The following is a 27551-nucleotide window of genomic DNA, read 5'->3' as shown; positions in this document are numbered from 1 at the left end:
ATTATAGAATATCCCAGCTGATGAAAATAATCTTTCAAATGTTCTTTTCTTCTTCTTCCGATTTATAAGCAATTCAGATTGTTCATTGGCGGATTGATACCTCTATCGAAGGTTGTGACTATATCTTTTGCGCGGTCATCTGATACTAATACCTATTGGTGATTTATCTCTTGCGATTTTGATTACACGGATCTCTCCCATTCTGCTTAGTTGGTTATTCCATTATTTTTAGTTAGTATCCATTCGTTTATACACTGTACGCTACATATCCTTCTAATGTTTTCACTCCTCTTTTGATCTCTCAGCCTGTTTCATGTAATTCCTCTCAATACTCTCATTTCTGCAGTCTCCAATAGTCTCTGTGTTGTGGCTGTATCGGGGCTTGTTTCTTAGTTGTCACCTAAACTCCGCTATGTGAGGTCTAACCTCTGAATAATACAACCACCATGGTTAAAGCCATGTGACGCCGGGAGTTAGTCTACGAATATTTTTAACATCCCTTAAATTTTCATAATATAATATAAACTCTTTACAACTTTAAAACAACTTAAGAAGGGTTTTCACCCGTATATCTTGGTGGCTCAAAGCACGTAACCTGTGATAACACTGATGATGGAATATTTATTCCAAAAACTTACTGTTTGTTAGGATATAACCCTTTTTACGGATTTTAGATATACCTTTTAAATAGAGGAATTTTAATCAACTGTTATAAATGGGAAATAAGCCACAATTTAACTACAAAAAGATTTTATTAACGTTTCGACGCCCACATCGGATGTCGTTGTCAAAATACAAAATATTAATAAATTAAACAAAATACTTTAAAATGTATAAAATATGTCTGAATTGCCAATATAAATGAGTCAGATTAAATTAAATTATTAGAAGAATTTTTTACTAAGCAACAACATTTTTGTTTAATTTATTAATATTTTGTATTTTGACAACGACATCCGATGTGGACGTCAAAACGTTAATAAAATCATTTTTTTAGTCAAATTGTGGCTTATTTCCGATTTATAATAGTTGATTACAAAAATGCCACAATAGTCCATGTGGTGAGACCGCTCCCGTCTGAAATAAATTTCTGATTCGGTTTCTTTGTGGATTCATATTCAAAAATGTCCCCTTTAAACAAATCTGGAGGGTGCCGGGCGGAATTTTTGGGCAGAAATTGTTTAAACAATTTTTTTAAACAAATACAAAAGGTCACGCTTTTTTGCTCTGGAACATATATTTTTAGATTTTTTGAGTCAATCTAAACAAGAAAGGTATCTTGTAATTTTTCTCAGAAATTGATAGTTTTGGAGTTATAGGCGATTTAAAATCTGAAAAATGCGAAAATACGCATTTTCGAGGGTTAAAAACTCATATTTTAATTAGTATTTTTGAGGTTTCATTTAGAGACTGAACATTTAGCTTCAAGATTCTGAAGACTGATCGCATCTATCTTTAGTTTATACCGTTGTTTTTTAATTGTTAAATATGCGTGTTTATCCGATTTTTTTACCGGTGCGGCGCGCTCCATTTCAAAAATCTCCTATTTTCCTCCGAAAAATATTTTTTCTAGATTCTTTGTGATATTCTAAATAAAATAGGTTTCTTGCCATTTTCTCAAAAGTTAATAGTTTTTAAGTTATAAGCGATTTAAAAAGCGATTTATAAGGCGATTAAAAAACGCACTTTTCGGATTTTAAATCGCTTATAACTTTAATGTCCGGTTGCACCAACAGATCTTAAGCTTAAGTCGAGAATATCATAAGAATTAATATAATATAATTATAATATATTATAATAAGAATACCATAATATAATAATAGATATAATTGAAAATAAGGTAAGAATCTAAAATTATGGTGCACCGTAAGTGATACTCAAGGAGGCCCTATCTATAAGTAGAGCTTAGCTAAGCTGGAGCTTAAGATCTGTTGGTGCAACCAGGCATTAAACTATTAACTTTTGAGAAAAATGTCAGGAAACTTATTTTATTTAGAGTGTCCCAAAGAATCTAGAAAAAATATTTTTCGGGGGAATATAGGAGATTTTTGAAATGGAGCGCGCCGTACCGGCAAAAAAATCGGATAAACACCCTTATTTAACAATTAAAAAACAACGGTATAAATTAAAGTTAGACGCGATCAGTCTTCAGAATCTTTAAGCTGAATATTCAGTCTTCAATCTAAGTATCAGGCAACCTCAAAAATACCAATTTAAATATGAGTTTTTAAGCCTCGAAAATGCGTATTTTCGCATTTTTCAGATTTTAAATCGCCTATAACTCGAAAACTATCAATTTTTGAGAAAATTTACAAAATACCTTTCTTGTTCAGAATGACCCACAAAACTCAAAAATATACGTTCCAGAGCCAAAAAAAGTGATCTTTTGTATTTGTTTAAAAAAATTATTTAAACAATTTCTGCCCAAAAATTCCGCCCGGCACCCTTCAGATTTGTTTAAAGGGGACATTTTTGAATAGAAATCCACAAAGAAACCAAATCAGAAATTTTTCCAGACGGGAGCGGCCTCACCACATGGACTACAAGGAAATAGCTTCAGAACAACACAAGAGGAATTTTATTTTTGTGATTTATGGTATATAGCCAGCTACAGGATTTTTTTTCCATGTGGCTATCTAATAAATTAATAAATACTATTGATTTGTAAGTATAGTTTTGTTTATATTTAAAAAAATTATTTCTTACATTTTCTATAGGTAATGTAAATGTTCAAGCCAATACTGGCCCGGGTATTGGCAGACCTCTAAGGCCTCTATCTACAAGAATTAATAATCGAGGACCTCCTAGAATCACAGATATGCCAGCGCTTCCTCCAGATTTTGATGTACCTGCTCCGCTACCTCCTCCTCCTCTTGGTAAGTTGACTGTCAAACTTCAGGTAACGTTAATTGACCTTTGGTATTCTGTTTTTTTCTGCAGGCCAAAAACCACCGCCAATGTCGACAACTCGACTACCTACACCATATCCTTTTGACGTACCTAAGCCTAATATGTCCCCAATTCGTCCGTTTACTGGCAGTGGTACCAGCATTCCAATTTCAGACCTATCAATGAACAAACGTCCTGGTCTATTCCGTCCACCAACTGCTCCTCCCTGGAAAAGACGTAGACCCCCCAATAAAAGAAGACCTCCGATTCCTCCTTATAAACCTATGCCACCGTTTTCCACTGAAATGATTAGCCTGACTTCGGAGAAACCAGCTGAGGATATTTTAACGCTGGACTTGGGATCTCATCTTTCTCCGAGTGGGGACGAGAACGAGTACTATCCTGAGGAATTGGAAGATAAAGGCAATTCAACAGATTTTCCGGAAGTAGAGACTGATGTTGTTCCTGACACTAGTGAAATTGACAAGGAAATAGCAGAATTTGAAAAGAATAAGGAAAAAGTAAAGAATGTAAGTACTATCAAACAAATAAATAACGGTTTCTATTGACCTAAGTAAGTGGGTTATAGTATTCATCATGATCAGCAAATCTATGTATGATTAATGTTATTTTTTAGGTAACCAAATTAGATAAGTACACCAGCAAAACCACCATTGTAACTCCTACCGTTAATTCTCAGGCCAAAACCGAAGAAAGTACTCAAAAAACAGAAGTAGAAGAACCAGAGATCAAAACTTCCTCAATAACTATAGAGACATCATCTCCCACTTTGTCTGACACAGTACTATCTTCAATAGAACCAACCAGTACGTTGGTTGCACCTTTACCAACGGAAACTGCAGAAGAAACCATATTGACATCTAATTCGAGTACCAGCGTAGTCAGTACTGATAATACTGAAGATACTTCAATAGAGTCCTCAATGAGCGAGATCGTAGACTCAACAAGAGATATCTTAGGAGAGAGCAGTACTTTGGCTAATACAGCTACGGAAACTCTACCAATAGTAACCACGATCACTTCCAGTACTTCAAATGTTGTTACAGTGGGCGCTTCGTCTACACCTGGTAAGACTAATAAGTATTTAAGTTAATTAACTGATCTGTTGATATATTTGTGTAAATATGGTGTATGGATCAGATATTATATGACACGTTTTATTTTTTCTTTCTTTCAAAGTTCTTGACGCCTTAGTTGTCTCCGTATAGTTGCACTTAACTCTTCCTTCTAAAAATGATTGGTATTTATGAATGTCTAATTGCAAGTACCAATCTGTAGCTGAATATTTAAGGGTTGTCGCATGTCTGCGATTTCTGATGAAGTTTTGTTCTCAGTTAATTCTTTGAGTTTCTGTCTCATCTGCTACACAACGCACACCTACTATACGCTACACAGCAATCATTAAGCAATACATTGATGTATCTTATCATTCGCTTATAGTACTAACCATAAGAGATAAGAATATTAAAAAAGAAAGTAACTCTACATTAACACAAAAAATGACAGATGGGGCAAGTTTCAAGCTGAGTCTTAAAGAGAAAATAAATCTAAGAGTTCCATTACGAAGCGCAGAACAATTAGATAAAGAAGCAAAATTGCTGGTGAACAATATTCAGCAAGAAGCATGAGAAACCACGCCAACACTGAAATCTAAGTTAAAAGGAAATAATTATCCAAAGGAAGTAACAAACATGATACTTGGAAAGAATTTAACAACGAACAAGGCTCCTCTAGAAGTTAAGGCTAAATCGTGCAAGTTAACAATTCAAAATGACTATCCTACAACCAAAGAATGATTCAATTAATTATTACTTATCGGTTAAGATCTAATAACGCTGGAAGACAACACAGTTACCACCTTTGCTGATGATATGCCTATCCAAGCAGTAGGGACGACTAGTGAAGAGGCGACCAACAAGGTCCAAATAGCAGTTAACCAAAGCCATAAATGGACTAAAATATAAAGGATCAGGCTGAATGAAGCTAAATCTGTTCATGTTAATTTTATCAACAAAATAATACACTTCTATTGTGCTGATAAAGTCACGAGCAACGACTGCATAGGCACAAGAATACTGAGAAAATGCAGTTCCCCGATACTATTGAGCAACCTAGAAGTCCGAAGCCGATTAAGCCTTTTGAACTAGTTTGAGTAATAGTGAAAAGCAGAGCATAGTGCTTTTGCGCGTGTGCATGTTAGAGTGCTGCATTGTGCTGTTAGTTTACATAAGAGACACAATAGAGCAAACTCTTAATTTTAAGGGATAGTATGTAGTAATGTAGATTAAATTGAAATTATTCATCAGTCATTTATGACCAAGATTGTAATTGTAATAATCAATTTGTTAGGATCTAGTGATCTTTTCATTCACACAGTTCCATTCTAACGTGATATTCACAACCCCCTTTTCTTCCAGATCTTACTCTATTGATTTTTTCTACTAATTTACATTTTGTTAGAACGATACCACCAATTTAAACTTAAATCGTGTTTCTTCCAAATCAAATATTATGACATGTTTTAATACTTATCATAAAGACACTATATATTTGTAAAATACTATATTACTTAGTACCGTTTTCGCTATAGCATCTACTGTGAACAATCAGTCTACATCATCTGGTTTTCCATACTACCCATATAGACCGAGACCAGGTATCGTTTTAGACGATACGGAATACAAACCAGGCGGAATTAATCGACAACCTATAATCACAAGGCCACCTATTGGACAAATCGGTGACATTTTTGATGTCACTGTTTCAGCTATTCAAGGACCAGGATCATCAGCTGGAGGAGGTCAAGGAAAACCCTATGTAATACCAGGTAAGAGAATAATTTATTAATGTTTTAATATTTAATATTTTAAAAAGATATCAAAGCGGTAGCAGCTAGATCTTCTTCTTCTTCTAATGGCGCTACAACCCTTTGTGAGTCTTGCCCTGCTTAACAATATTCTTCCATTCTGCCCTGTAGGATACTTTCCCTCGCCACTGCCTGCTGTTCATGGTTTTAAGAGCTCCCTCTACGTCGTCTGTTCATCTTTTACTGGGCCTTTCTTTTGTCCTATTTCCTTGGGGCTTCCACTTATGGATTACTTATACAGCTCGATTATCTGGCATTCTTTCTAAGTTACCAAGCCAGTTTAGTCTTAGTGATTTTACAAATCTAACAATATCTGCGCTCTGCATTAGTTCAGCCAGCTCGTAGTTCATTTTAATTCTCCACGAACCATCGCTTCAAAGGGCTGGTCCAAATATTCTCCTTAGTATTTTGCGCTCAAATATTCTCAGTTGATTTTCATCAGTGGTTGAGAAAGTCCACGTTTCACATCCATATGTGACCACTGGTCTAATTACTGTTTTGTAGATTCTAAGCTTAGACTCACGATTCAGTAACTTACTTTTCATTAAGTTTTTGTATGCGTAAAATCACTGATTATCGCTAAGAATCCGTGCTTGTATTTCTTGACTGGTGCTGTTGTTGGTAGCAGCTAGATACTCATCTATAATCCTGATGGGTGACATATCTGCTTCAGGGATGCGCTCCCACCCACGCGAGCCTTAGTTTATCCCCTAATACCGTACAGGAGAAACCATTGTCCTCCCCTCAGTCCATACCCAAACATATTAGTTTCCTCTTAGTATCCTGGATGAAAGAGTTGTAGAACCAAAGATTATGATGATGAAGAGAATGACGTGACATCAAAATAGGTTAATAAAATTTCAATTTTATTTTTCTTCCTAGTGGAAATTGAAAACGTGCATTCAGGTGACGTAATCACATCCTCGTCCGGATCAGAAGGCTTCGTTAGCATTGATGGTAAACGAACGTACCTAAATCTATTCGGGGAATCAACATCTACTGGACTGCCAATCAAACCAACAGCTACTGTACCAGAAAGCAATCAAGTCGCCGCCACCGGGTACGCTGTAGCTGAAAACGAGAAAGTTCACAGACCAGGATCTGTTGGTAAGCCCACACAGAGACGACCGATGTTTGGAAGACCAAGACCTAGTCAACCGCCTGTAAGGTAAGTCGTTTTATACTAATTTCAAGATTTAATTCCCATTTCCTCTGTATAAAGTTTCATTGGTACTGATATAAAGTGTTGACTGTGTAAAGTTCCATTAGTCCAGAGTTCAAAATCCGAATTATTAGATATTACGTTTTTTTCTGTCTTGCTGTATGGCTGTGAAAGTTGGACTAAAGACTCTGAGACAAAGAGAAAAGAGGATAGATACATTTGAGATATATACAAACCGATGCTGAGAATTCCATGGGTACAAAAAGTTACCAACGATGAGGTACTTCGGCGCACGTAAAACAAGAAGAACTGGTAAGGACGAGCAAAGCACAATTATTGGGTCATGTGTTGAGAGGTGAAAAATATGAACTTCTTGAAATAATATTGGAAGGCAAATCACAGGGCAAAAAATCAGTATGATTTGGTCGCTCATCAGCAGACATCTTTCATGCAGCAGTTTCCAAAGCTAAAATTGCCTTTTGGATCGCTAATCTTTGAAAGGAGACGGCCGCAATAAGAAGAAGGTATTGGTATCATCATTATCTTTGCCTTATCCCTATGCGGAGTCGGCTTTCTTAATTACATTTCTTCACACAATTCTATCTTGGGTCATATCAATGTTAATCCCCTTTACCAACATGTCCTGCCTAATCGTCTCTCCCACGTCTTCTTTGGTCTTCCTCTCCTACTCCTTCCAGGAATCTGCACTTCAGCTATTCTTCGTATTGAGTGATTAGCGTCTCGACGTTGAACATGACCATACCATCTCAACCTATGCTCTTTCATTTTGGCATCAATGGGTGCCACACCTAGACTTTCCCTAATATACTTAAACTTAATTTTATCCTTTTTTGTCACTTTACTCATCCATCTAAGCATTCTCATTTCCGCCACATGCATTCGTTGTTCCTCTTTCTTTTTCACTGCCCAACATTCAGTTCCGTACATCATAGCCGGTCTTATGGCTGTTTTATAGAATTTTCCCTTCAACTTCATTGGAATTTTCCTGTCACACAGCACACCACTCGCTTCCTTCCACTTCACCCATCCAGCTCTAATTCTACTGCATGCATCTCCATCTATTTCTCCATTACTCTGTAATACCGATTCCAGGTACTTAAAACTATTGCTTTTTACAATCAGTTCACCATTAAAAGATACCATTTTATTTGTAGTAACTCCATCTTTAAATGAACATTGCAAATACTCTGTCTTTGTCCTACTAAGTTTTAAACCTTGTTCCTCCAGAGCTTGTATTCACTGTTCCAGTTTTTGTTTTAAGTCTCTTTCACTATTTCCTACTAACACGACATCATCAGCATACATTAAGCACCATGGAATGTTACCCTATAGTTTCGCTATTATCTGGTCCAAAACTAATGAGAATAAATACGGACTAAGCACAGAGCCTTGGTGCAATCCTACTTTCACATAAAATTTATCAGTCTCTCCCACACCTGTCCTAACACTAGTCGTTACTCCCTCATACATATCCCTCACAATCTTTACATATTCACCAGGAACTCCTTTCTTATTGAGTGCCCACCACAGAATCTCTCGAGGAATTCTATCATATGCTTTCTCAAGATCAATGAATACCATATGAGCGTTTGTTGCTTTACTCCTGTATTTTTCCATCAACTGCCTTAAGAAGAAGGTACTGTTATCTAATGCGCAAATCACTAGAAGAGTAATGGGCAGGATTTTGAAAACCCAGTTAGGTACTTAAGAACTGTAAAAATTTCCAAACTCAAATGTAGCTTCACAGGCCACAATGCTAGACAAAAAGGACCAACGAACGTTGAAACGCCATAATACAACTTTGGAGACCTTACAATGGTAGACAACTAAGAGGACGACCACAGAGGAGATCGGTAGATGACTTCAAAACAATAGCCGGAAAAAATTGAAAGTATGTTGCTCAGGTATATTGTCTATGTCGAAAAATGGACGATAGAAGGATAGAGAGAAGAAGAAAGTTCCGTTTCTATTAAGACAAAAATAAAATTTCTAAGACTGTAAAAAAGCTCTACTAGAAAATTACCGCGAAAAGTGATGGTTCCCATGGGTACTATGACAGCCAATATCTTATATGAATTTCCTTTGGCTCATCTTACGCACTTCAATAAGTTTGATGACCAAATCAAATGCTCTTTCAAGGTCAGTGAATATCAGAAGATCATTTGAAATATTACAAAGTATTTCCATCTTCATTTATTTTATATAGGTATAAATAAAAATATTGATTTTCTTATAACTCCGATATTTGTGTTTTTGTTTCAGGATCGATACTTGCATTGTCGGAGATGACTCCACATGCGATGGCTCGCAGCACGAAGTTTGTCGAACGGAATCAGGTGTAAGCGCCTGCCACTGCAGACCTGGTACTGCTCGACGTAAACACAGAGATCCCTGTCGCAAAATAGTGTCTATATTGGTGTCGCTTAGAGTGGATAGATTGTATGACCGAAAAGTTGTATGGGCAAGTGAATTAGGTGATCGAAGCAGTGATAGCTACCAACAGTTATCCTTCGAGGCAGAGAGAGCTGTGAGTATCATAAACTGTAAGTTTAGGAACTAATTTATAAGTTAGTTATACTAGAATGAGTTATCTCCAAAACATTGTTTAATGCAACGATTTCTATTTCAATTGTTGATAAACGTTGACCAATAAATCCAAGTATTTTTTAACGATAAAGAATATAAAGAAGTCATGTAGTACCAAACGGAGTATCAAAGATAGATAAAATCCATAAATTCGATGTTTTGATGCTTTTTCTTCTTCTTATTGCGCCGTTTCCTTTCAAAGGTTGGCGATCAAAATGACAATTGTAGCTTTGGAGACTGCTATACTAATTATTTCTGCGGATGAGAGGTCAAACCATCTGCTCAGGTTCTTCATGAACCTGAGTCGCAGTGATCCACTTATCTTTTGCACTGCGCTTTACCTTCTAATATGACTTGGAGTAATTCATATATTTCTTCTCCATTTTGCATCTCAGTCTTTTCCCATTCTTCTCAATGCATCAACATCCGTGATTCTATGCATCCAACCTATTCGTAATATTCTTCTGTAGGTCCATAATTCGAAGGCTTTCAATCTGTCTGGCATGTCTTTCTGTAATGTCCAAGCCTCCCACCCCTTAAATAATACAGAGAACCTGCAGAAGCTCAGAATTGTTCTTCTTCTTTTTCTTTTTGTGTAGACATAACTCTGTCTGTTTTTCAATGTGTCTCCAGTAAATTGTCATTCCATCTTTTTCGTGGTCTTCCCATTGATCGTCTTCCTATTGGGGAACCGTCTCTCGCCGTCCTTACTACTCTATTTGTTGTCATTCAACTTATGTGGTCATTCGATTCTACTCTTATGTTTCTTACTCAGTTATTAATGTTGTCCACCTTGCATCTCCGTCGTATATCTGTACTTCTACCTCTGTCCCATACTATCTTACCATCGATTTTTCTATGGGTTTTCATCTCTGCTGTTTCTAGCATTATTCTTGTCCTCTCTGTATCAGGTCGTGTTTCTGCCGCGTATGCCATTATTGATCTGATAACTGTTTTGTAAATTCTATCTTTCATTTCTTTCCCGTTATTTTTTGCGTTGTTTGCTCTATTCACTTGATCTTCCATTGCTATTTCTAGCTTTCCGTAGCAATATAGTGTGATGTTTACATACATGCCTTAAGAATTGTATTTTCCTCCTTTGCCCGGGCTTAGCAGTTCTTTTTGCTTACTCATGCATCGAAGTACTTCAATATTGGGAACTTTTGTATCCATGGAATTCTAAGCATCAGATATTTAGATACATCTCCAAGGCATCTATTCTTTTTTCTTTTTTTAGAGTTCATTGTTCAACCTTCACAGCTCTAGAGCAAGGGAGAGAAAACATCTGATCTCTTTTTAGGGTTACATCGGTTCTTGATATTTACTCTCTTTTGTTGCTCCTTTTGACGCTTAAAAGTTAGTTTTTAGAGCCAACCAGTAAGAGCTTGCTTTGATTAAGTTTTAAACGGATGGTTATCTGTGGTTATTGAACATTTTTGACATAAATATCGATAGTATTATAACATATAAGTTGATTTTACGTTGTGATAGTGGTTTATTGACAATATCTACCCTCTACAGTTTTCGACGAAGATTCAGTTGACTCACTACTTTGTTACATTATACAGTCAGGACTTTTTTTTCTCTAGTTTTTGGTTCTTTGACAATGTTTTGTAGATTCTAAGATACATATTTTTTTTATTCTAGTTGGAATCTGCAATGTCGATGACTCCATTTAGCGATGAATTCCTAGCAGCGAAGGTAAACGGAATATACAGAGGAGAGAGGTCTCAAGGACAGGCTGGAGTCTTTGTAAACATCACGTTGCAATTGGACGAAAACCCTGATACTTCTCGACCTACGGTTAGAGGAGATATTCAGCGACATCTGTTAGGAGTTATACAAAGAAGAAGTAATAACGTAGGCGATAGTGCCTTGTGGGTGGATAGTCCACCAGGATCTGTCTCCAATTTACAAGGTATGTTAATTCTCTATTATTGTTTATTAAATTTACAGAGGAAAGTTTTTATATAAGGATTCCTTACTTGCCTGGTGGCGAAACAACCCTTCCAGAGTTTTAGCCGAGTTTACAACATGCCTCCATTCTTCTTTGTATTGAGCAATCTCCATCCAGTTCTCCACGCCCATAGCTTTCAGGTCTCCTGCAATATTACCTCACCACAGGAGTCGAGGGCGTCCACGAGGTTTTCTTCCAGTTATGACCTCTTCCATACCAGCCGTACTGTTCTTTCGTCAGAATGTATTCTGAGGTGTCCCGCCCATTGGAGTCTTCTGGACTTTATTTCTTTTATTATGTTGGCGTCTCGGTATAGTCCTATATAAGGTGTCTAGTGTCTAATAACCAATTCATCATTCTCTTTGCCTTATCCCTATGTGGGATCGGCTTCCCTAATTGCATTTCTCCACACAATTCTATCTTGGGTCATATCAATGTTAATCCCCTTTACCAACATGTCCTGCCTTATCATCTCCTCCCAGGTCTTCTTTGATCTTCCTCTCCTACTCCTTCCAGGAATCTGCACTTCAGCTATTCTTCGTATTGGGTGATTAACGTCTCGACGTTGAACATGACCAAACCATCTTAACCTATGCTCTCTCATTTTGGCATCAATTGGTGCCATACCTAGACTTCCCCTAATATACTCATTTCTAATTTTACCCTTCTTTGTCACTCCACTCATCCATCTAAGCATTCTCATTTCCGCCACATGCATTCGTTGTTCCTCTTTCTGTTTCACTTCCCAACATTCAGTTCCGTACATCATAGCCGGTCTTATGGCTGTTTTATAGAATTTTCCCTTCAGCTTCATTGGAATTTTTCTGTCACACAACACACCACTCGCTTCTTTCCACTTCATCCATCCAGCCCTAATTCTACTGCATGCATGTCCATCTATTTCTTCATTACTCTGTAATGCCGATCCTAGGTACTTAAACTATTGCTTTTTACAATCATTTCACCATCCAAATATACCATTTTATTTGTAGTAACTCCATCTTTAAATGAACATTCCAAATACTCTGTTTTGGTCCTACTAAGTTTTAAACCTTTTTCCTCCAGAGCTTGTCTCCACTGTTCCAGTTTTTGTTCTAAGTCTCTTTCACTATTTCCTATTAACGCTACATCATCAGCATACATTAGGCACCATGGAATGCTACCCTGTAGTTTCGCTGTTATCTGGTCCTGATTTTAAAAATAACTAAAATTTAATTAAATATAAATTTAGTTTAAATGTCTTTTTTTAGATCTGGATGAATGCTCTTCACCTGATTTACACGACTGCCACTCATTAGCGAGATGTGTAAATATTTTCGGAGGATTTAAATGTGAGTGTCTAGAAGGATATAGAGACCCTTGGTTGGACAACAAACACAGAGCAGGCAGACACTGTGAGCAATGTTCCCCGCAACATTGTAACAATAGGGGAGAATGCAGGTATCAAAATGGACAAGAGGTGTGCACGTAAGTACGATTTATATAATTTTTATTTTATTCGGTTTTTACATACCCTATATAGCCTAAGTTTTGCTGAATACCAAATAATAATCGCACAAAATGAAGATGACCTTAGTTTTATTATGAGAAAACTATAACATGAATACATAAAGAATGGAATGGAAATAAACCTAAAAAAACTGAATACCTTTCTTCTTCTTCCTCGTCTAGCCATTTACATCCACATCTGCACATAAGCCTTTTCAAGTCTTCCTTTCCATTGTTTTTTGTTGTACGCTACTTGTAGCCAATTTTTCCCGGCAGTTTGTTTCAGATCATCTGTCCATCTCATAGGAGGTCTACCTCTGGGTCTTTTGTGTTCGTATGGTCTCCAGATTAGAACTGTTCTGTGCCATTTGTTAAGATCGCTCCTAGCTACATGTCCAGCGTATTCCCATTTCAATTTTAGTGATTTTTTACCACATCGGTGACTTTGATTTTCTGTCTTATCCATGTGTTTGTTTTCCTGTCCTTAAGTGATATGCCTAGCATTGCTCTTTCCATCGCGTGTTGAGTGAGTATGTTCATATTCTTTTTTGTGATTGTCCATGTTTGTGCCCCATATGTTAATATCGGAATAATGCATGCATCAAAAACTTTAGATCTAAGATGTAGTTGAATTTGCTGATTTCTGAGTATATAGTTCAGTTTGCCGAATGCTGCCCATGCTAACTTTCTTCCTCTTTTTATTTCTTCTGTTTGAATTTCCCTGTTTAGTATTATTTTTTGTCCTAAGTATATATATATATATATATATATATATATATATATATATATATATATATATATATATATATATATATATATATATATTCTTCAACTTTTTCTATAAATTTGTTGTTTATTATTGTCATCGTTTCTTCAGAGTGCATGACTTTTGTTTTGTTTAAATTCATTTTCAGTCCTATTTTAGAAGATTCGGTGTGTAGTTCTGAAAGCATGGTTTGCAGTTCCTGTAGGTCAGTAGCTATCAAGATTATGTCATCCGCAAATCGTAGATTACTGAGGTAGCGGCCATTGATGTTTATTCCCTTATATTTCCAATTTAGATTTTTAAAAACGTCCTCCAAAACTAAGGTGAACAGTTTGGGTGATAGAGTATCTCCCTGTTTGACTCCCCTGTTTAATGGTACAGGGTTCGTGTATTCATTTTCGTTTAGGTAGTATGTAGCTGTAGTTTGGTTCATAGTTTCTTTTATTAAGTTAATATATCTGCTGTCTATTCTACCATTTTGCATTGCGTTTATTACGGCCGTGTGTTCTATAGTGTCGAAAGCTTTTTCGTAGTCTACAAATGCTATAAAAACTGGAAACTTGTATTCGTTACATTTTTCTATTAATATTTTTGTGGTTAACAGGTGATCGGAAGTTGAATAGCCTTTTCTAAAACCTGCCTGTTCATATGGTTGGTATTCATCTAATTTTCTTGTTAGTCGGGTAGTTATGACTTTGGTGAGTATTTTAAATAGGGGTGACAATAGACTGATGGGCTTGTAGTTTTCCAACTTTCGATTATCACCTTTCTTTTGTAATAAGATTACTTTAGAGTTGTTCCAGCTCTTAGGAACTTTGCCCTGGTGTAAACAACTGTCTATAAGCTTAGTTACAATTGCAATGAGTTCCTTACCTCCTTCTAATATCATATTTGTGGTAATCATATCTTCTCCTGCAGCTTTATTTCTCTTCATGTTTCCCAATGCTTTAGTTACCTCTGAAATTGTTACTTTTGGCATTATTTCCGATCCAACATTTTTTATTAATTTCCGTGCTGGTCTCATTTCATCGTCTTGTTGATGTGTTCTGTAGATTTCCGTGTACAATTCTTCTATTCGTTTCAGTATGTTTTCTCTAGTTGTGATTTCATTTTCGTCATTTCCCATTAATGATATTATCTGACGTCGTCCTAGTGTTGGTCTGAGGCATTTCATACTCTTATTTTTTTCAATAGTTGTTATTATTCATTTTTCTTCTTTTCTTTTTTGTTTTATGATTCCTTTTCTAATCTGCCTATTAAGTTCTCTATATTCTGCGCTTCCCTTTTTGTTAGATTTATATAAGATCTTTCTTTCTTCTATTTGTTGTAATATTTATTTGTCTAATTCATTGTGTGTTGTTTTTGGTTTTTTTCAGTTGCAGAATGCTTTTGTTCACTGTTTCGGTTATCAGGTTATTCAAATCATCAATATCATTGGAGTTTATCTGCTGCATGTTAACTTGATTTAATGCATGCATTATCTTTTTATTAAATTCACTATTTTTTATTTCTTCAGATGTCCATTTGTATATTTTTTCATGTATTCTTTTTCTTTCTAGTTTTTTGTTTATTCCTAGCTTTGTTCTTATTGATCTGTGGTCACTTCCTATGTCAACCTAATTTAATACCGATACGTCTTTTACTAGGTTTCTATTTTTCGTTAAGATATAATCTATTTCGTTCTTTGTCTTTTTACCGGGGCTCATCCATGTCCATTTTTTGCTTGGTTTTTTTGAATACTGAATAACTGAATACCTAACAACGGAGAATACAGAATCAAAACAGCTGGAAATAGACGAAGGTAAACAAATCAAAGGAACAGACTAGTATATTTATTTATGTTTCATAATAAAATAATGGGAATAAACTCAGATATAATAGACTAAAATAAAATAGAATAAAATATACTAACATGTCAGAAGAGCAGACCAAAATCGTTGGATAAACCGAATAACAGAGGGGAGCCCGATAGGAAGAAGGAAGAGAGGCAGACCCAGAATAGCTTTCAGGGATGAAGTGGACGAAGCAATGGAAAGAAGAAATCTTCAGCAAGGGAACTGCAAAACAGAAAAAACTGGAGAGAACGGTGCGGCTAATTTTGTGGTGTATGTTAAGGAAAGGATTCACTCTTTCCCAGTTATAAAATTCTAATTCATCTAAGATTGAATTTACAGATGTACAGGAAACTACTATGGTAGCCAATGCGAACTTGACGGTGAGGTATTGGGTGTTGCTATTGGAGCCAGTGTAGCTGCTATCATTATCATTGGATTGACTTTGGTCTGTTTAGTAATGTGGAGGTGAGAATTATTTTTATATAAATTTATATATTTTTATAAGCTACAGATCTTCGTTTGCATGGGAGATGCAAACTCTGTTGATGATCCCCTTTCTGAAGAAATTGTCTCAAACTCACATTATCTCTAGTTCACTAAACTTTCTGTTTTTAGTCGTCGATGGAGCCGAGAACAAAAAGCAGCTGTTGGCAGCCCTGTATTCGGTTATATGGCTACGGCCAGTAACACTGCTAAAACGCCAGTGGTTGGTGCACCTCCTTATCAACTGACTTTAGAGGATAGGCTGAGATGGGCTCAAATTGCTGACGTTATGGCTCAAGCCAATCATTATGCGGTATGTATCAAACTGAAATATTGCATTTTATTTTATTTTATGTCCAGACTATCATAAGGTGAATAATTTGTTTATATACATGGTATCCAAAACTGTGGCGTTAGGCTCACGCTACATTACCCCAACTGAATTTTGATAAATTTCCCCAAAAGAAAGATGTATTTTGCTTTTAAACTTGAAGACTCAACGAACGTACAAGGTACCGGGTCGGGTCGTGGCTTACATTACGAAAGTCGACAGCAATACTTTTTTCTTCTTCTTCTTGACTGGCTTTACAACTCGGGGTGAGTTTTCACCGCATCCTCTATGGCCTTCCATCCCATCCGATCTCGAGCTTCCATTTTCCATTGTTGTACCCCACTCCTAGATAAATCAGCTTCAACACCAGCCTTCCATCTTTTTACCACTTTATTTAACACTATATCTTCCTCTGGCCTTACCACATGACCTGTCCATTTTATCCGGTTAGGTTTTATGTCTGCCTTCTCCATTCTAATGTCAATTCATCCCTTTGAGGGCCAAATATTATTCTGAGGACCTTTCTTTCAAATACCAGCAGCTTATTTATTTCCTAAAGTGAAAGTGAAACATGCAGAGTCCATGTTTCACTTCCATATGTAACAACTGAGCTAGTAATTGACATGTACAGTTTTAATTTAGATTGTCTTTTTAGCAATACTATCACCCAAACACAAATATGTACTGTTTATATTTACTTTTCCTCGCCTTTAGATATGCCACTTGCAAGATCGGAAACAATAAAGAGCGAGTTGTTTACGATAGCAAATACATTTTCTTGTTTATCAATTATTTTCTAATATCACGTTTGATATTGAACTAAATTCAAATTGAACGCATGTAAAATGAATTAATTTAATTTTCTAAGATTTTTAAGATTTGTATACTTATGTCCTTTTATGCACCATGCATATAAGACAAAGGAGGAGAAGGGCCCAAGAGAGATCTGAATGGAAGGACATAGTCAGACAGGCAAAGACCCATCCAGGGTTATGATGCCAAAAGAAGAAGAATATGTCCTTTTATGTCACAAAACGCTTTTCACAAAAGAATACTACAAATTCTGGAAATCATTCCATGTCGATTTGACGTAAATCGTTATCGAAAAAAACTTCTTAAATACAATATATATTAACCTCACCACTAATTGTTTTTTACTTTATTTAGCCTGAACCGGGCTTAACAGCACCAACTCGTCCTTCTTCGGCATTGTTTGGTTATCCAAGCCTTCCAATGGCAGGCACCATGTCTCATCATGGCCACGGCACTCTGCCTCCAGTCCCCTTACCCAGGCTCACTCTGCAGGCCCAGATGGCTGCCAGAGCTGCGAGCATCCATAGCGCAAGGCATCAGGATAACTCCAGTTCTAGCGAAGAAGAAGACAAGGCTGATTTATTAGGTAGAAATTTCCATGTACCTAGACCGAAAAGTCGAAGTAATGCGTCCATAGCAGTAAGTATATTTGGAATAAAAAGTAATATTTAGACAATTAATAATAATATGTAAGCACTACGATACTGGCAGGTTCATGGCTTGATGTACTATTCTTTTTCCCTCCCTTTTGTTAGTTGCTTATATTTCCCAGTTCGTTACGTTAAGTTCTTCTCGTATCTTCTTTAACTTCGTTGCTTCATCTTGACCTCGGTCTTCCTCTTCGCTTTTTGCCTGCCAATGCACTAGTCTAGAAAATCACTAGTCTAGAAATTCTAGATGGAATCATTCTCTGCACATGGACCAACCTTTTAAGTCTTTGTGCCTTAATTACCGCTAATATGTTAGGTTTTTGATAGAGCTCAGTTAACTCTTCTTATCCATTGTCCGTTTAAGTTTTTCCCATCAAAGATTTTACGGAGTCTTTTCCGCTTCCAAGCTAATAACAACTCTTGTGTTTTTTTGTTGTGACTCATGTTTCAGAAGCATATTATGTCAATCGACCTTATTACAATCTTGTAGATTCTTAGTTTTGATCTTCGAGATTTATTTTTGCTTCTTCTTAACAACCCATTGAGAGCATAATATATGTATAGCGCGGTTGCCCGATATAATTATTTTCTGTTTTTCTTCTTCACAGTTAGGTTCTCTTGTAAAGACAGTTCCGAATTACTCAAATCTTTGTATATCATTTATATACAATCCTTTGGTTGCTGCCCTCTTTTCGAGTTTCATGACTGTTTCCATAAAGTTCTATTTTGCTTCTACCCAAGATTACCAAATCGTCCGCAAATGCTAAGCACTAGTGTTTTTGGGGTATATCAGACAACCTTTCCGCTTAGGAATATTTCGAAAAGTTTTTGGAGCCTTTTTAGTAATTACTAAAGAAGTAAAAAATCTTCCTTTGTAGATGGATAATAATTTATTTAAAAATTTTCTAAAAAATATCCAAGTTGGACTTAAAGTGGGTACATCACTGGTACGATACAAACAAACGTTTTCGGACTAATCCTTCTGTCATCAGGTTAGAGTCTAAAATAAGTAAACCACCCTATAAGAATGACAAAGTTAAATTTTGACTGTTAAAAAGTTAGGAAAGATTAAAACATGTGGTTACTTAGTCCAGATCCAAAGTAGTTGAAACTAGCTACTGTGGTAGGTCGATTGACCTTACCAGTATAAAAAATTAGCCATTTCGGCTACATTGAGAGTGACAATAACTCGATGTTACAAGAATAAAGTGTAATTCATTCATAATGGAGTCTTCATCTTGGCTTCAAACTAAATGGTCATGTTGAAGACAGTAGGAAACGAACTGATTGAGGATGAAGACCTTGGTCTTTTTCTTCTCTTTTTTTAATTTTTTAATTTTATTTTATATAAATTCATTCAACCATTTGGTACTGTAATCTCTTTTATTTCACACCATATTAACTTGCTCTTAATTTTGTTTTTATTTCCCTTTCAATTTACATAAATTCAGGCAACCAGTTGTACTCCTAATTTTATTCATATCTGTCATTTTTAAACTAACTGAAATTTCATACCACAATAGTCAAACTCCATATTTAAGTATTAATACTTTTACCTTATATTCATCTTACTTGAAATTTTTCTTTTATTTTCTTCAGTTTTTCTTTATTCTTTTCTTCTTTTTGAACAAGTGACGTCATTACCTTGTTGGCAAAATTTTCTCTTTCAATAGTCATAGAATTATCATAAATAATTCTATAAGTATTAATTTAAACTGATTCATTCTTATTCATTTATTTAATAGTTAATTAAATTCAATCATTTAGAATTTGTTTGCATTTTTATAATACAAAATATCTTTACTTACATAAAATTCCCTACATAGAAGGTCTTGTCAATAGTCTTTCAATGCCAAATTTCAATCAGTCCGTTTCCTACTGTCTTCAACATGACCATTTGGTTTGAAGCCAAGATGAAGACTCCATTATGGTTTAATTACACTTTATTCCTGTAACATCGACTTATTGTCACTCTCGATGTAGCCGAAATGTCTAATTTTTTATACTGGTAAGGTCATTCGACCTACCACAGTAGTTCAACTACTTTGGATCTGGAGTAACCACATGTTTTAGTTTTTCCTAACTTTTTAACAGTCAAAATTTAACTTTGTCATTATTATACAGTGGTTTACTTATTTTAGACTTTAACCTGATGATGGACTGATTAGTCCGAAAACGTTTGTTTGTATCGTACCAGTGATGTACCCACTTTAAGTCCAACTTGGATCTTTTTTAGAAAAATTTTAAATAAATTATATACCATCTACAAAATAAGATTTTTACTTCTTTAGTAATTTTTATTATGGTATACAGCCAACGAGAGGGATTCTTTCCTTTTTATACTTTTTAGTAATCTTACTGAGACAATTCTTACCAGACTCGCAAAACCACTTTTGGTTTTATTAACAAAATAACCACTATTTTCGGTTCCCAAACTTTAAAAATAGCTGGTAGAGCTCATTAAATGACTGTTTAACTAACCTAAATAATAATATTTTGCAGAATCAAAGTGGAATTTATTATGACGTTGACTACGATCAAAATGAGATTTACAAACAACCCGGTGGTGGAGGGATTCCCCTCAGCACATACAGCATGGGTAGACAACCATTCTTCAGGAACTAAAAACAAAAGTTATACTTAATTATTTTTTTGTCAAAGAATTTTTTTAAATTTTTAACTTCTTAAGAAATAATTTTTAGAGATTGTAAACCTAAATTATTTGAAAGAAGAAAACCATATCTAATTATGTATTTGTTTAAGAAAATTTAAATACTTTAAAATATTTGTTAACTGGTTTTAAAACATTATCTATTTGGAACAATATTGTATTCACAAAAAAAAATGTTAAATGAAAATAAACCGATTGTACAGGTTTTAGAGCTGCTTTAAAACTTCATAAACCTTCGAAAAAAGCATGCCCGAAAAAAAATTAATCTGGCTTTTAGAAATACCCCGTAGGAAGAAGTCCAGGAGAATTAAATCGGGGTTCTTACTGGCCATTCCAAACTCTTTGTAAAGTACAATAATAGGTACCTAGGAATCCGTTCATTAAGGTATCGCCCTAGATTTTTGCTACAATAGACATGGAGATGTGCCGTCTCAGTTTAAATTTTATTGCCCAAAAGAATGGCCCAATAATACGATATCTATATATTCCTGCCGATATGTATATATTTAATGGCTGTTGTAAATGTGGAAAACTCTAGGAAATTTTCATTAGTCTAAAAACGACAATTGCATCGATTTGCAATATCAGTTAGAAAAAAAGATCATTTATCAGAAAAAAAAATAACTAGAAAGTTTGGATTACTATTTATTTTCTCAATCATAATCTCAGAAAACTGTAGTCGCCTGTCCGAATCATCTTGATTTATTTCCTGTACCCAGTATCTTTTGGAGTGATACAATTTGTAATGTTTCAGTACTCTGTGCTGTGAACAGTAGTGTAAAGTAATAAAGTATAAAGCTTTTTTTAGTAAAAAATAATAATTCCAAATTAATGACGTAAAATGGTGTAATACCATTGTTAATATAGTAATAGTTGGTCAACGCAATAGATAAATTTGTATGATTCTAATAGAGACAGTCACCATGTCACCACCATTTCTGTCAGGGTCGCAACGTCAAGCGTAACTACAATAAAACCAAAATGCATAGACACCAAGTTGGATACGATCCTGTTCATAACACCCCAACTCGCATACATATTAAGAAAAATAAATATATGGAAGAATATATTTAGAAATAGAATTAATGATGTCATGCTATTATAGTATAATGTATAGTAGCATGACATCATTAATTCTATATCTAAATGTATATTCTTCCATATATTTATTTTTCTTAATATGTATGCGAGATGGGTGTGTTATGAATAGGATCGTATCCTACTTGGTGTCTATGCATTTTGGATTTATTGTAACTATTATATATAGTTACGCTTCACGTTACGACCCTGACAGAAATGGTGGTGACCTCTGGTAACTGTCACAATTAGAATCATACAAATTTATCTATTGCGTTGACCAACTATTACTATATAAACAATGGTAACACTTTTAATAAGTACATTGATTCGTTTTCACAAGAACGGAGGTAATATGAAACTAAAAATCATGAATTGTATGTGACAGAAAAAAAAAGCACTTATGTAGCATTTTTACAAAAGTTAATCTTCTTCACAAAACCAGTGAACAAATGTTTGTAAGATCATTAAAAAAGTATTTCTCTAATTTATTAATCATTAATTAAGAAAAATATTGTTTAGGTAAAAAAATTGTATTTATTTAAATTACCTTAGTATTGACCAGTACTTGGGCATAAGATCCTTATGATATAATGTATGACTTATATGCAAGACTTTAATATTTTTAGTATTTTGTTATTTAATGTTATTGTTAATTTATTAGTCGTTTATTATATTTGTTGTATATAGCACTAAGTGTATAAGATGTAATACTATTTTAGATGTTTAGTTTTATACGTAAACATTTTGTAATAAAATTACGTTTATGGTATGTAGTTTTTATCTGGTGTAACCTGTTGTTTTATTGACTTCCAAAAGGCATTTGATCGTGCTAAGCACTCTATATTGGTCGAAGTTCTAAGAAACATTGGCTTGAACGGCAGAGACTTTTGCATAATTGCAAATTTGTATTGAAATTAAACAACATTAGTTTTTGTAGACGGTTTGGAATCACAGGCTCTTAATAATAAAAGAGGAGTACGGCAGGGATCCCTCTTGTCGCACCTGCTTTTCAACGTTTACTCCGAAAGAATTTTCAGAAATGCCACTCTCCGAAAAACAAGAAGGAATAAGTATGAACGGTGGGGTCATCAAAAATTTGCTATGTGCGGACGACACCGTACTTCTAGCTTCTACTCAATAAGATCTATACAATACTTGATAGCCTTGTTAAGAGCTGTAAGGAAGCAGGTATATATCTGACGATCTGATCATATGGAAAACCAAAATACCCATAATAAGTAAATAACCGAATATAAAACCGTCTATATGTAAATAATACCAAACTTGAGCAAGTTGATGAAATTGTTTACCGTTATTACAGTTAAATTGAACTCTTTTTTTTTAATAAAAAAACCAAGCAGAAACTGGACATGGATGAGCCCCGATAAAAAGACAAAGAATGAAATAGATTATATCTTAACGAAAAATAGAAACCTAGTAAAAGACGTATCGGTATTAAATTAGGTTGACCTAGGAAGCGACCATAGAACAAAGCTAGTAATAAACAAAAAACTAGAAAGAAAAAGAATACATGAAAAAAGATACAAATGGACATCTGAAGAAATAAAAAATAGTAAATTTAATAAAAAGATAATGCATGCATTAAATCAAGTTAACATGCAGCAGATTAACTCCAATGATATTGATGATTTGAGTAACCTTATAACCGAAATAGTGAACAAAAGCATTCTGCAACTGAAAAAACCAAAAACAACACACAATGAATTAGACAAAGAAATATTACAACAAATAAAAAAAGGAAGAACTTAAGTGAATCTAACAAAAAGGGAACCGAAGAATATAGAAAACTTAATAGGCAGATTAGAAAAGGAATCAGAAAACAAAAAAGAAAAGAAGAAGAAAAGTTAATAACAACAATTAATTGGACTTCGTAAGTCCTAGGTTTTCACCCAAAGTAATCGAAAGTAGAACTGGAAGTCGATATTTGAATTCTTCGTGTAACTTTGCGTCGATTGATATACGATTTTACTAATTTTGAGTAATTTTTACTAAACTTTGGATCATCATTGTTTAAACGGAAATGACTTAAAAACAGGAACTAAAGGTTCAAACTAAACTTTTCAAAAAGCTTCGATTGATATAGTACATGTACTATTTTTGCGACTATAATGGCACTTCTGATTAGAACATTTTAACCTGAAATGATATAGAAACTAAAATTTTACATTCGTTCTCATCATGCTAAGACACGTCGAATGATATATTGTTTATACTATTTCGGTGACTTTAAAACAGTACTTACGGTTGCAAATCTAAAACCGGAAGTCCGATGTCAAATATCTCATTTTTAATACCATCCTTGGGTTATAAGCTTTCATTTGACACCTCATTTGTCATTATAGCTGGTATAATGACGGAGGAGTTATATTCGCGGTCGGATGGACAGACGGACAGACAGCCTACATCAAGTTTCTCACCCTGTACCATCCTTGGATTATAAGCTTTCATTTGACACCTCATTTGTCATTCCAGCTGGTATAATGACGGAGGAGTTGTGATCACAGACATACAGACAGACGGACGTGGATAATTCAAAGTTTTCATATTTTTTCAAAATTGGGTGAAAACAACAACTATTGAAAAAAATAAGGTATGAAATGCCTCAGACCGACACTAGGACGACGTCAGATATCATTAATGGGAAAAGACGAAAATGAAATCAACTAGAGAAAACATACTGAAACGAATAGAAGAATTTTGCACGGAACTCTACAGAACACATCAACAAGACGATGAAATGAGACCAGCATGGAAATTAATAAAAAATATTGGATCGGAAATAATGCCAAAAGTAACAATTTCAGAGGTAACTACAGCATTGGAAAACATGAAGAGAAATAAAGCTGCAGGAGAAGATAGGATTACCACAGATAATATTAGAAGGAGGTAAGGAGCTCATTGCAATTGTAACTAAGCTTATAGACAGTTGTTTACACCAGGGCAAAGTCCCTAAGAGCTGGAACAACTCTAAAGTAATCTTATTACACAAGAAAGGTGATAATCGAAAGTTGGAAAACTACAGGCCCATCAGTCTACTGTCACACCTGTTTAAAATACTCACCAAAGTCATAACTACCCGACTAACAAGGAAATTAGATGAATACCAACCATATGAACAGGCAGGTTTTAGAAAAGGCTATTCAACTTCTGATCACCTGTTAACCACAAAAATGTTAATAGAAAAATATAACGAATATAATTTTCCAGTTTTTATAATATTTGTTGACTACGAAAAAGCTTTCGACACTATAGAACACACGGCCGTAATAAACGCAATGCAAAATTGTAGAATAGACAGCAGATATATTAACTTATAAGAAAAGAAACTAGGAACCAAACTACAGCTACATACTATCTAAATGAAAATGAATACACGAACCCTGTACCATTAAAAAGGGGAGTCAAACAGGGAGAAACTCTATCACCCAAACTGTTCACCTTAGTTTTGGAGGACGTGTTTAAAAATCTAAATTGGAAATATATGGGAATAAACATCAATGGCCGCTACCTCAGTAATCTACGATTTGCGGATGACATAATCCTGATATCTACTGACCTACAAGAACTGCAAACTATGCTTTCAGAACTACACACAGAATCTTCTAAAATAGGACTAAAAATGAATTTAAACAAAACAAAAGTCATGCACTCTGAAGAAGCCGTGACAATAATAAACGACAAAGTTATAGAAAAAGTTGAAGAATATAATATATACTTAGGACAAAAAATAATACTAAATAGGAAAATTCAAACGGAAGAAATAAAAAGAAGAAGATAGTTAGCATGAGCAGCATTCGGCAAACTGAACTATATAGGTACTCAGAAATCAGGAAATTCAACTACATCTTAGATCTAAAGTTTTTGATGGATGCATTATTCCGATATTAACATATGGCGCACAAACATGGATAATCACAAAAAAGAAAATGAACAAACTCTGAGTCACTCAACACGCGATGGAAAAAGCAATGCTTGACATATCACTTAAGGACAGGAAAACAAACACATGGATAAGACAAAAAACCAAAGTCACCGATGTGGTACAAACACCATTAAAATTAAAATAGGAATACGCTGGACATGTAGCTAGGAGCGATCTAAACAAATGGCATAGAACAATTCTGACCTGGAGACCATACCAACACAAAAGACCCAGAGGCAGACCTCTTATGAGATGGACAGATGATCTGAAACGAACTGCCGGGAAAAATACAAGTAGCGTACAACAAAAAACAATGGAAAGGAAGACTTGAAGGGGCTTATGTTCAGATGTGGACGTGAATAGCTAGACGAAGAAGAAGAAGAAGATATGTAAATAATACCAAACTTGAGCAATTTGATGAAATTGTTTACCTTGGATACCAGTTAAATTGTAACGCAGAGAGTCACGGTGGAATTAGACAAAGAATAGAGCAGGTCAGAGCCGTTTTTAGAAGGATGTTCAAGGTATTCTGTAACAGAGACATAAAATTGGCATTGAGGATCCGCCTACTTAGCTGCTACTTGTTCTCGGTCTTACTTTATGATGTCGCGCGAGTCTTGGACTGTGAATAAAATTAATCTAAATCGTCATGAGTCATGAGGCTTTCGAAATGTGGTGCTATAGAAGAATTTTTAAAGTTTCTTGGTGACGAAGATTGCAAACTTCAAAATATTAGAACGTCTCGTCTCAGACAGGGCCGCCGAGAGGGATGAGCGGGCCCCGGTAAGAAGTGAAGAGCGGGCCCCCGGTAAAAAGTGAAGAGCGAAAAAAAAAATGATTTAATTTTAATAGAAATAAAATTAGCAATAATAAATAATAAGAAACGTTTCAAATATAAATTTTATTAAATTTTGATTATTTTATAATAGTGAAAATATTTGCAATACGCAGGTGCTTTTTGAGTTTTCTGATCGGCAAAAAGTCTACAATTTTCGAAAAATCGCATGATTTTACTAAATCATTCTCGATGCTCAAAGTTGTTAGGCCAGTTAACCGATACTGTGTGAGTGGCCGTGGGTAACGGCATAAACGCTGGCCTCACACGCCAGTAGACGTGGGTTCGATCCCTGCCAAAGACAAACCATTTTCATTTCCAATAATGACACGAGCCGTCTCACCGTGCCTCGGAGAGTACGTTAAGCCGTCGGTCCCCCTGGGCTAGTGTACATCGACACTAGTAACTTGAAACAGGGTTAAAGATGTAATTGGCGCTGGAACTATCCGAAAGGATCTCCCCGGCAAAAATGCCATACAATATTATTATTATTACCGATACTGTTTCATTGTAGACATCATAGCATTTTTTATGCGAGAAAGACAACACTCAAGGATCTTTTCGCCTCTGCGACTGTCACCGCTAATGTGCAAACTAGTTTTAACTTAAAAACGACGTTAGGGAATAGTGATTCCACAAAGATGTTTAATTTCATTAAGTAAATCTATTGGAGAAAGTTGAGATTATGAAAAATTTCATTTATCAACTCTTCACTGAGGTCTTTATAAAGCTCGCGCAATAAATTATTGTTTTCTTAATAGTGTCGTCATCTTCATCTCGGAATGTCCATAAAATTTTAAATAGCGATTGAATTTTTCACTTGCCACACTAAATCTTCTGGTTAAATTGCGTATTATACAATCTAATATTAAATTAAATATTTCATAGCGAAATATTGCGCCAGGTTCAAAATTACCAGTCGCGTCACTGTTACTACTGGGCCCAGGCAAATCATCAAAAAATCTAGCAGGCTTCTACAAAAATTAGATAAAAAATCGCCGGGCCCCGGTAAAATGTACGCCTCTCGGCGGGCCGGGTCTCAGTAAGACTACTGAGATTATAAAAAGCATCAAGAAGATAAAGCTGGAGTATTTCGGACATGTAATGATAGGTAAATATACGTTACTACAAAATATTATCCAAGGAAACATAGC

General features: G+C 35.1%; 1 protein-coding gene across 1 annotated transcript in view; it reads left to right on the top strand.

The window, feature by feature from the left end:
• LOC114328197 (uncharacterized) overlaps positions 1 to 20701 on the top strand; it is a 68501-nt gene extending 47800 nt beyond the window's left edge. The window contains exons 4-15 of the mRNA XM_028276983.2: positions 2718 to 2876; positions 2941 to 3419; positions 3527 to 3977; positions 5501 to 5737; positions 6659 to 6944; positions 9222 to 9486; positions 11193 to 11463; positions 12753 to 12969; positions 15931 to 16056; positions 16207 to 16387; positions 17573 to 17857; positions 20371 to 20701. Of these exons, the coding sequence (XP_028132784.1) occupies positions 2718 to 2876; positions 2941 to 3419; positions 3527 to 3977; positions 5501 to 5737; positions 6659 to 6944; positions 9222 to 9486; positions 11193 to 11463; positions 12753 to 12969; positions 15931 to 16056; positions 16207 to 16387; positions 17573 to 17857; positions 20371 to 20493 (3080 nt within the window). The 3' untranslated portion in view covers positions 20494 to 20701. The remainder of the gene's footprint in view (positions 1 to 2717; positions 2877 to 2940; positions 3420 to 3526; positions 3978 to 5500; positions 5738 to 6658; positions 6945 to 9221; positions 9487 to 11192; positions 11464 to 12752; positions 12970 to 15930; positions 16057 to 16206; positions 16388 to 17572; positions 17858 to 20370) is intronic.
• The last annotated feature ends 6850 nt before the right edge of the window (positions 20702 to 27551 follow it).

This window comes from Diabrotica virgifera, chromosome 6, assembly GCF_917563875.1.
Source record: "Diabrotica virgifera virgifera chromosome 6, PGI_DIABVI_V3a".
In the NCBI taxonomy this organism is placed as follows: domain Eukaryota; kingdom Metazoa; phylum Arthropoda; class Insecta; order Coleoptera; family Chrysomelidae; genus Diabrotica; species Diabrotica virgifera.
This window is presented reverse-complemented; position numbering and strand designations above follow the sequence as displayed.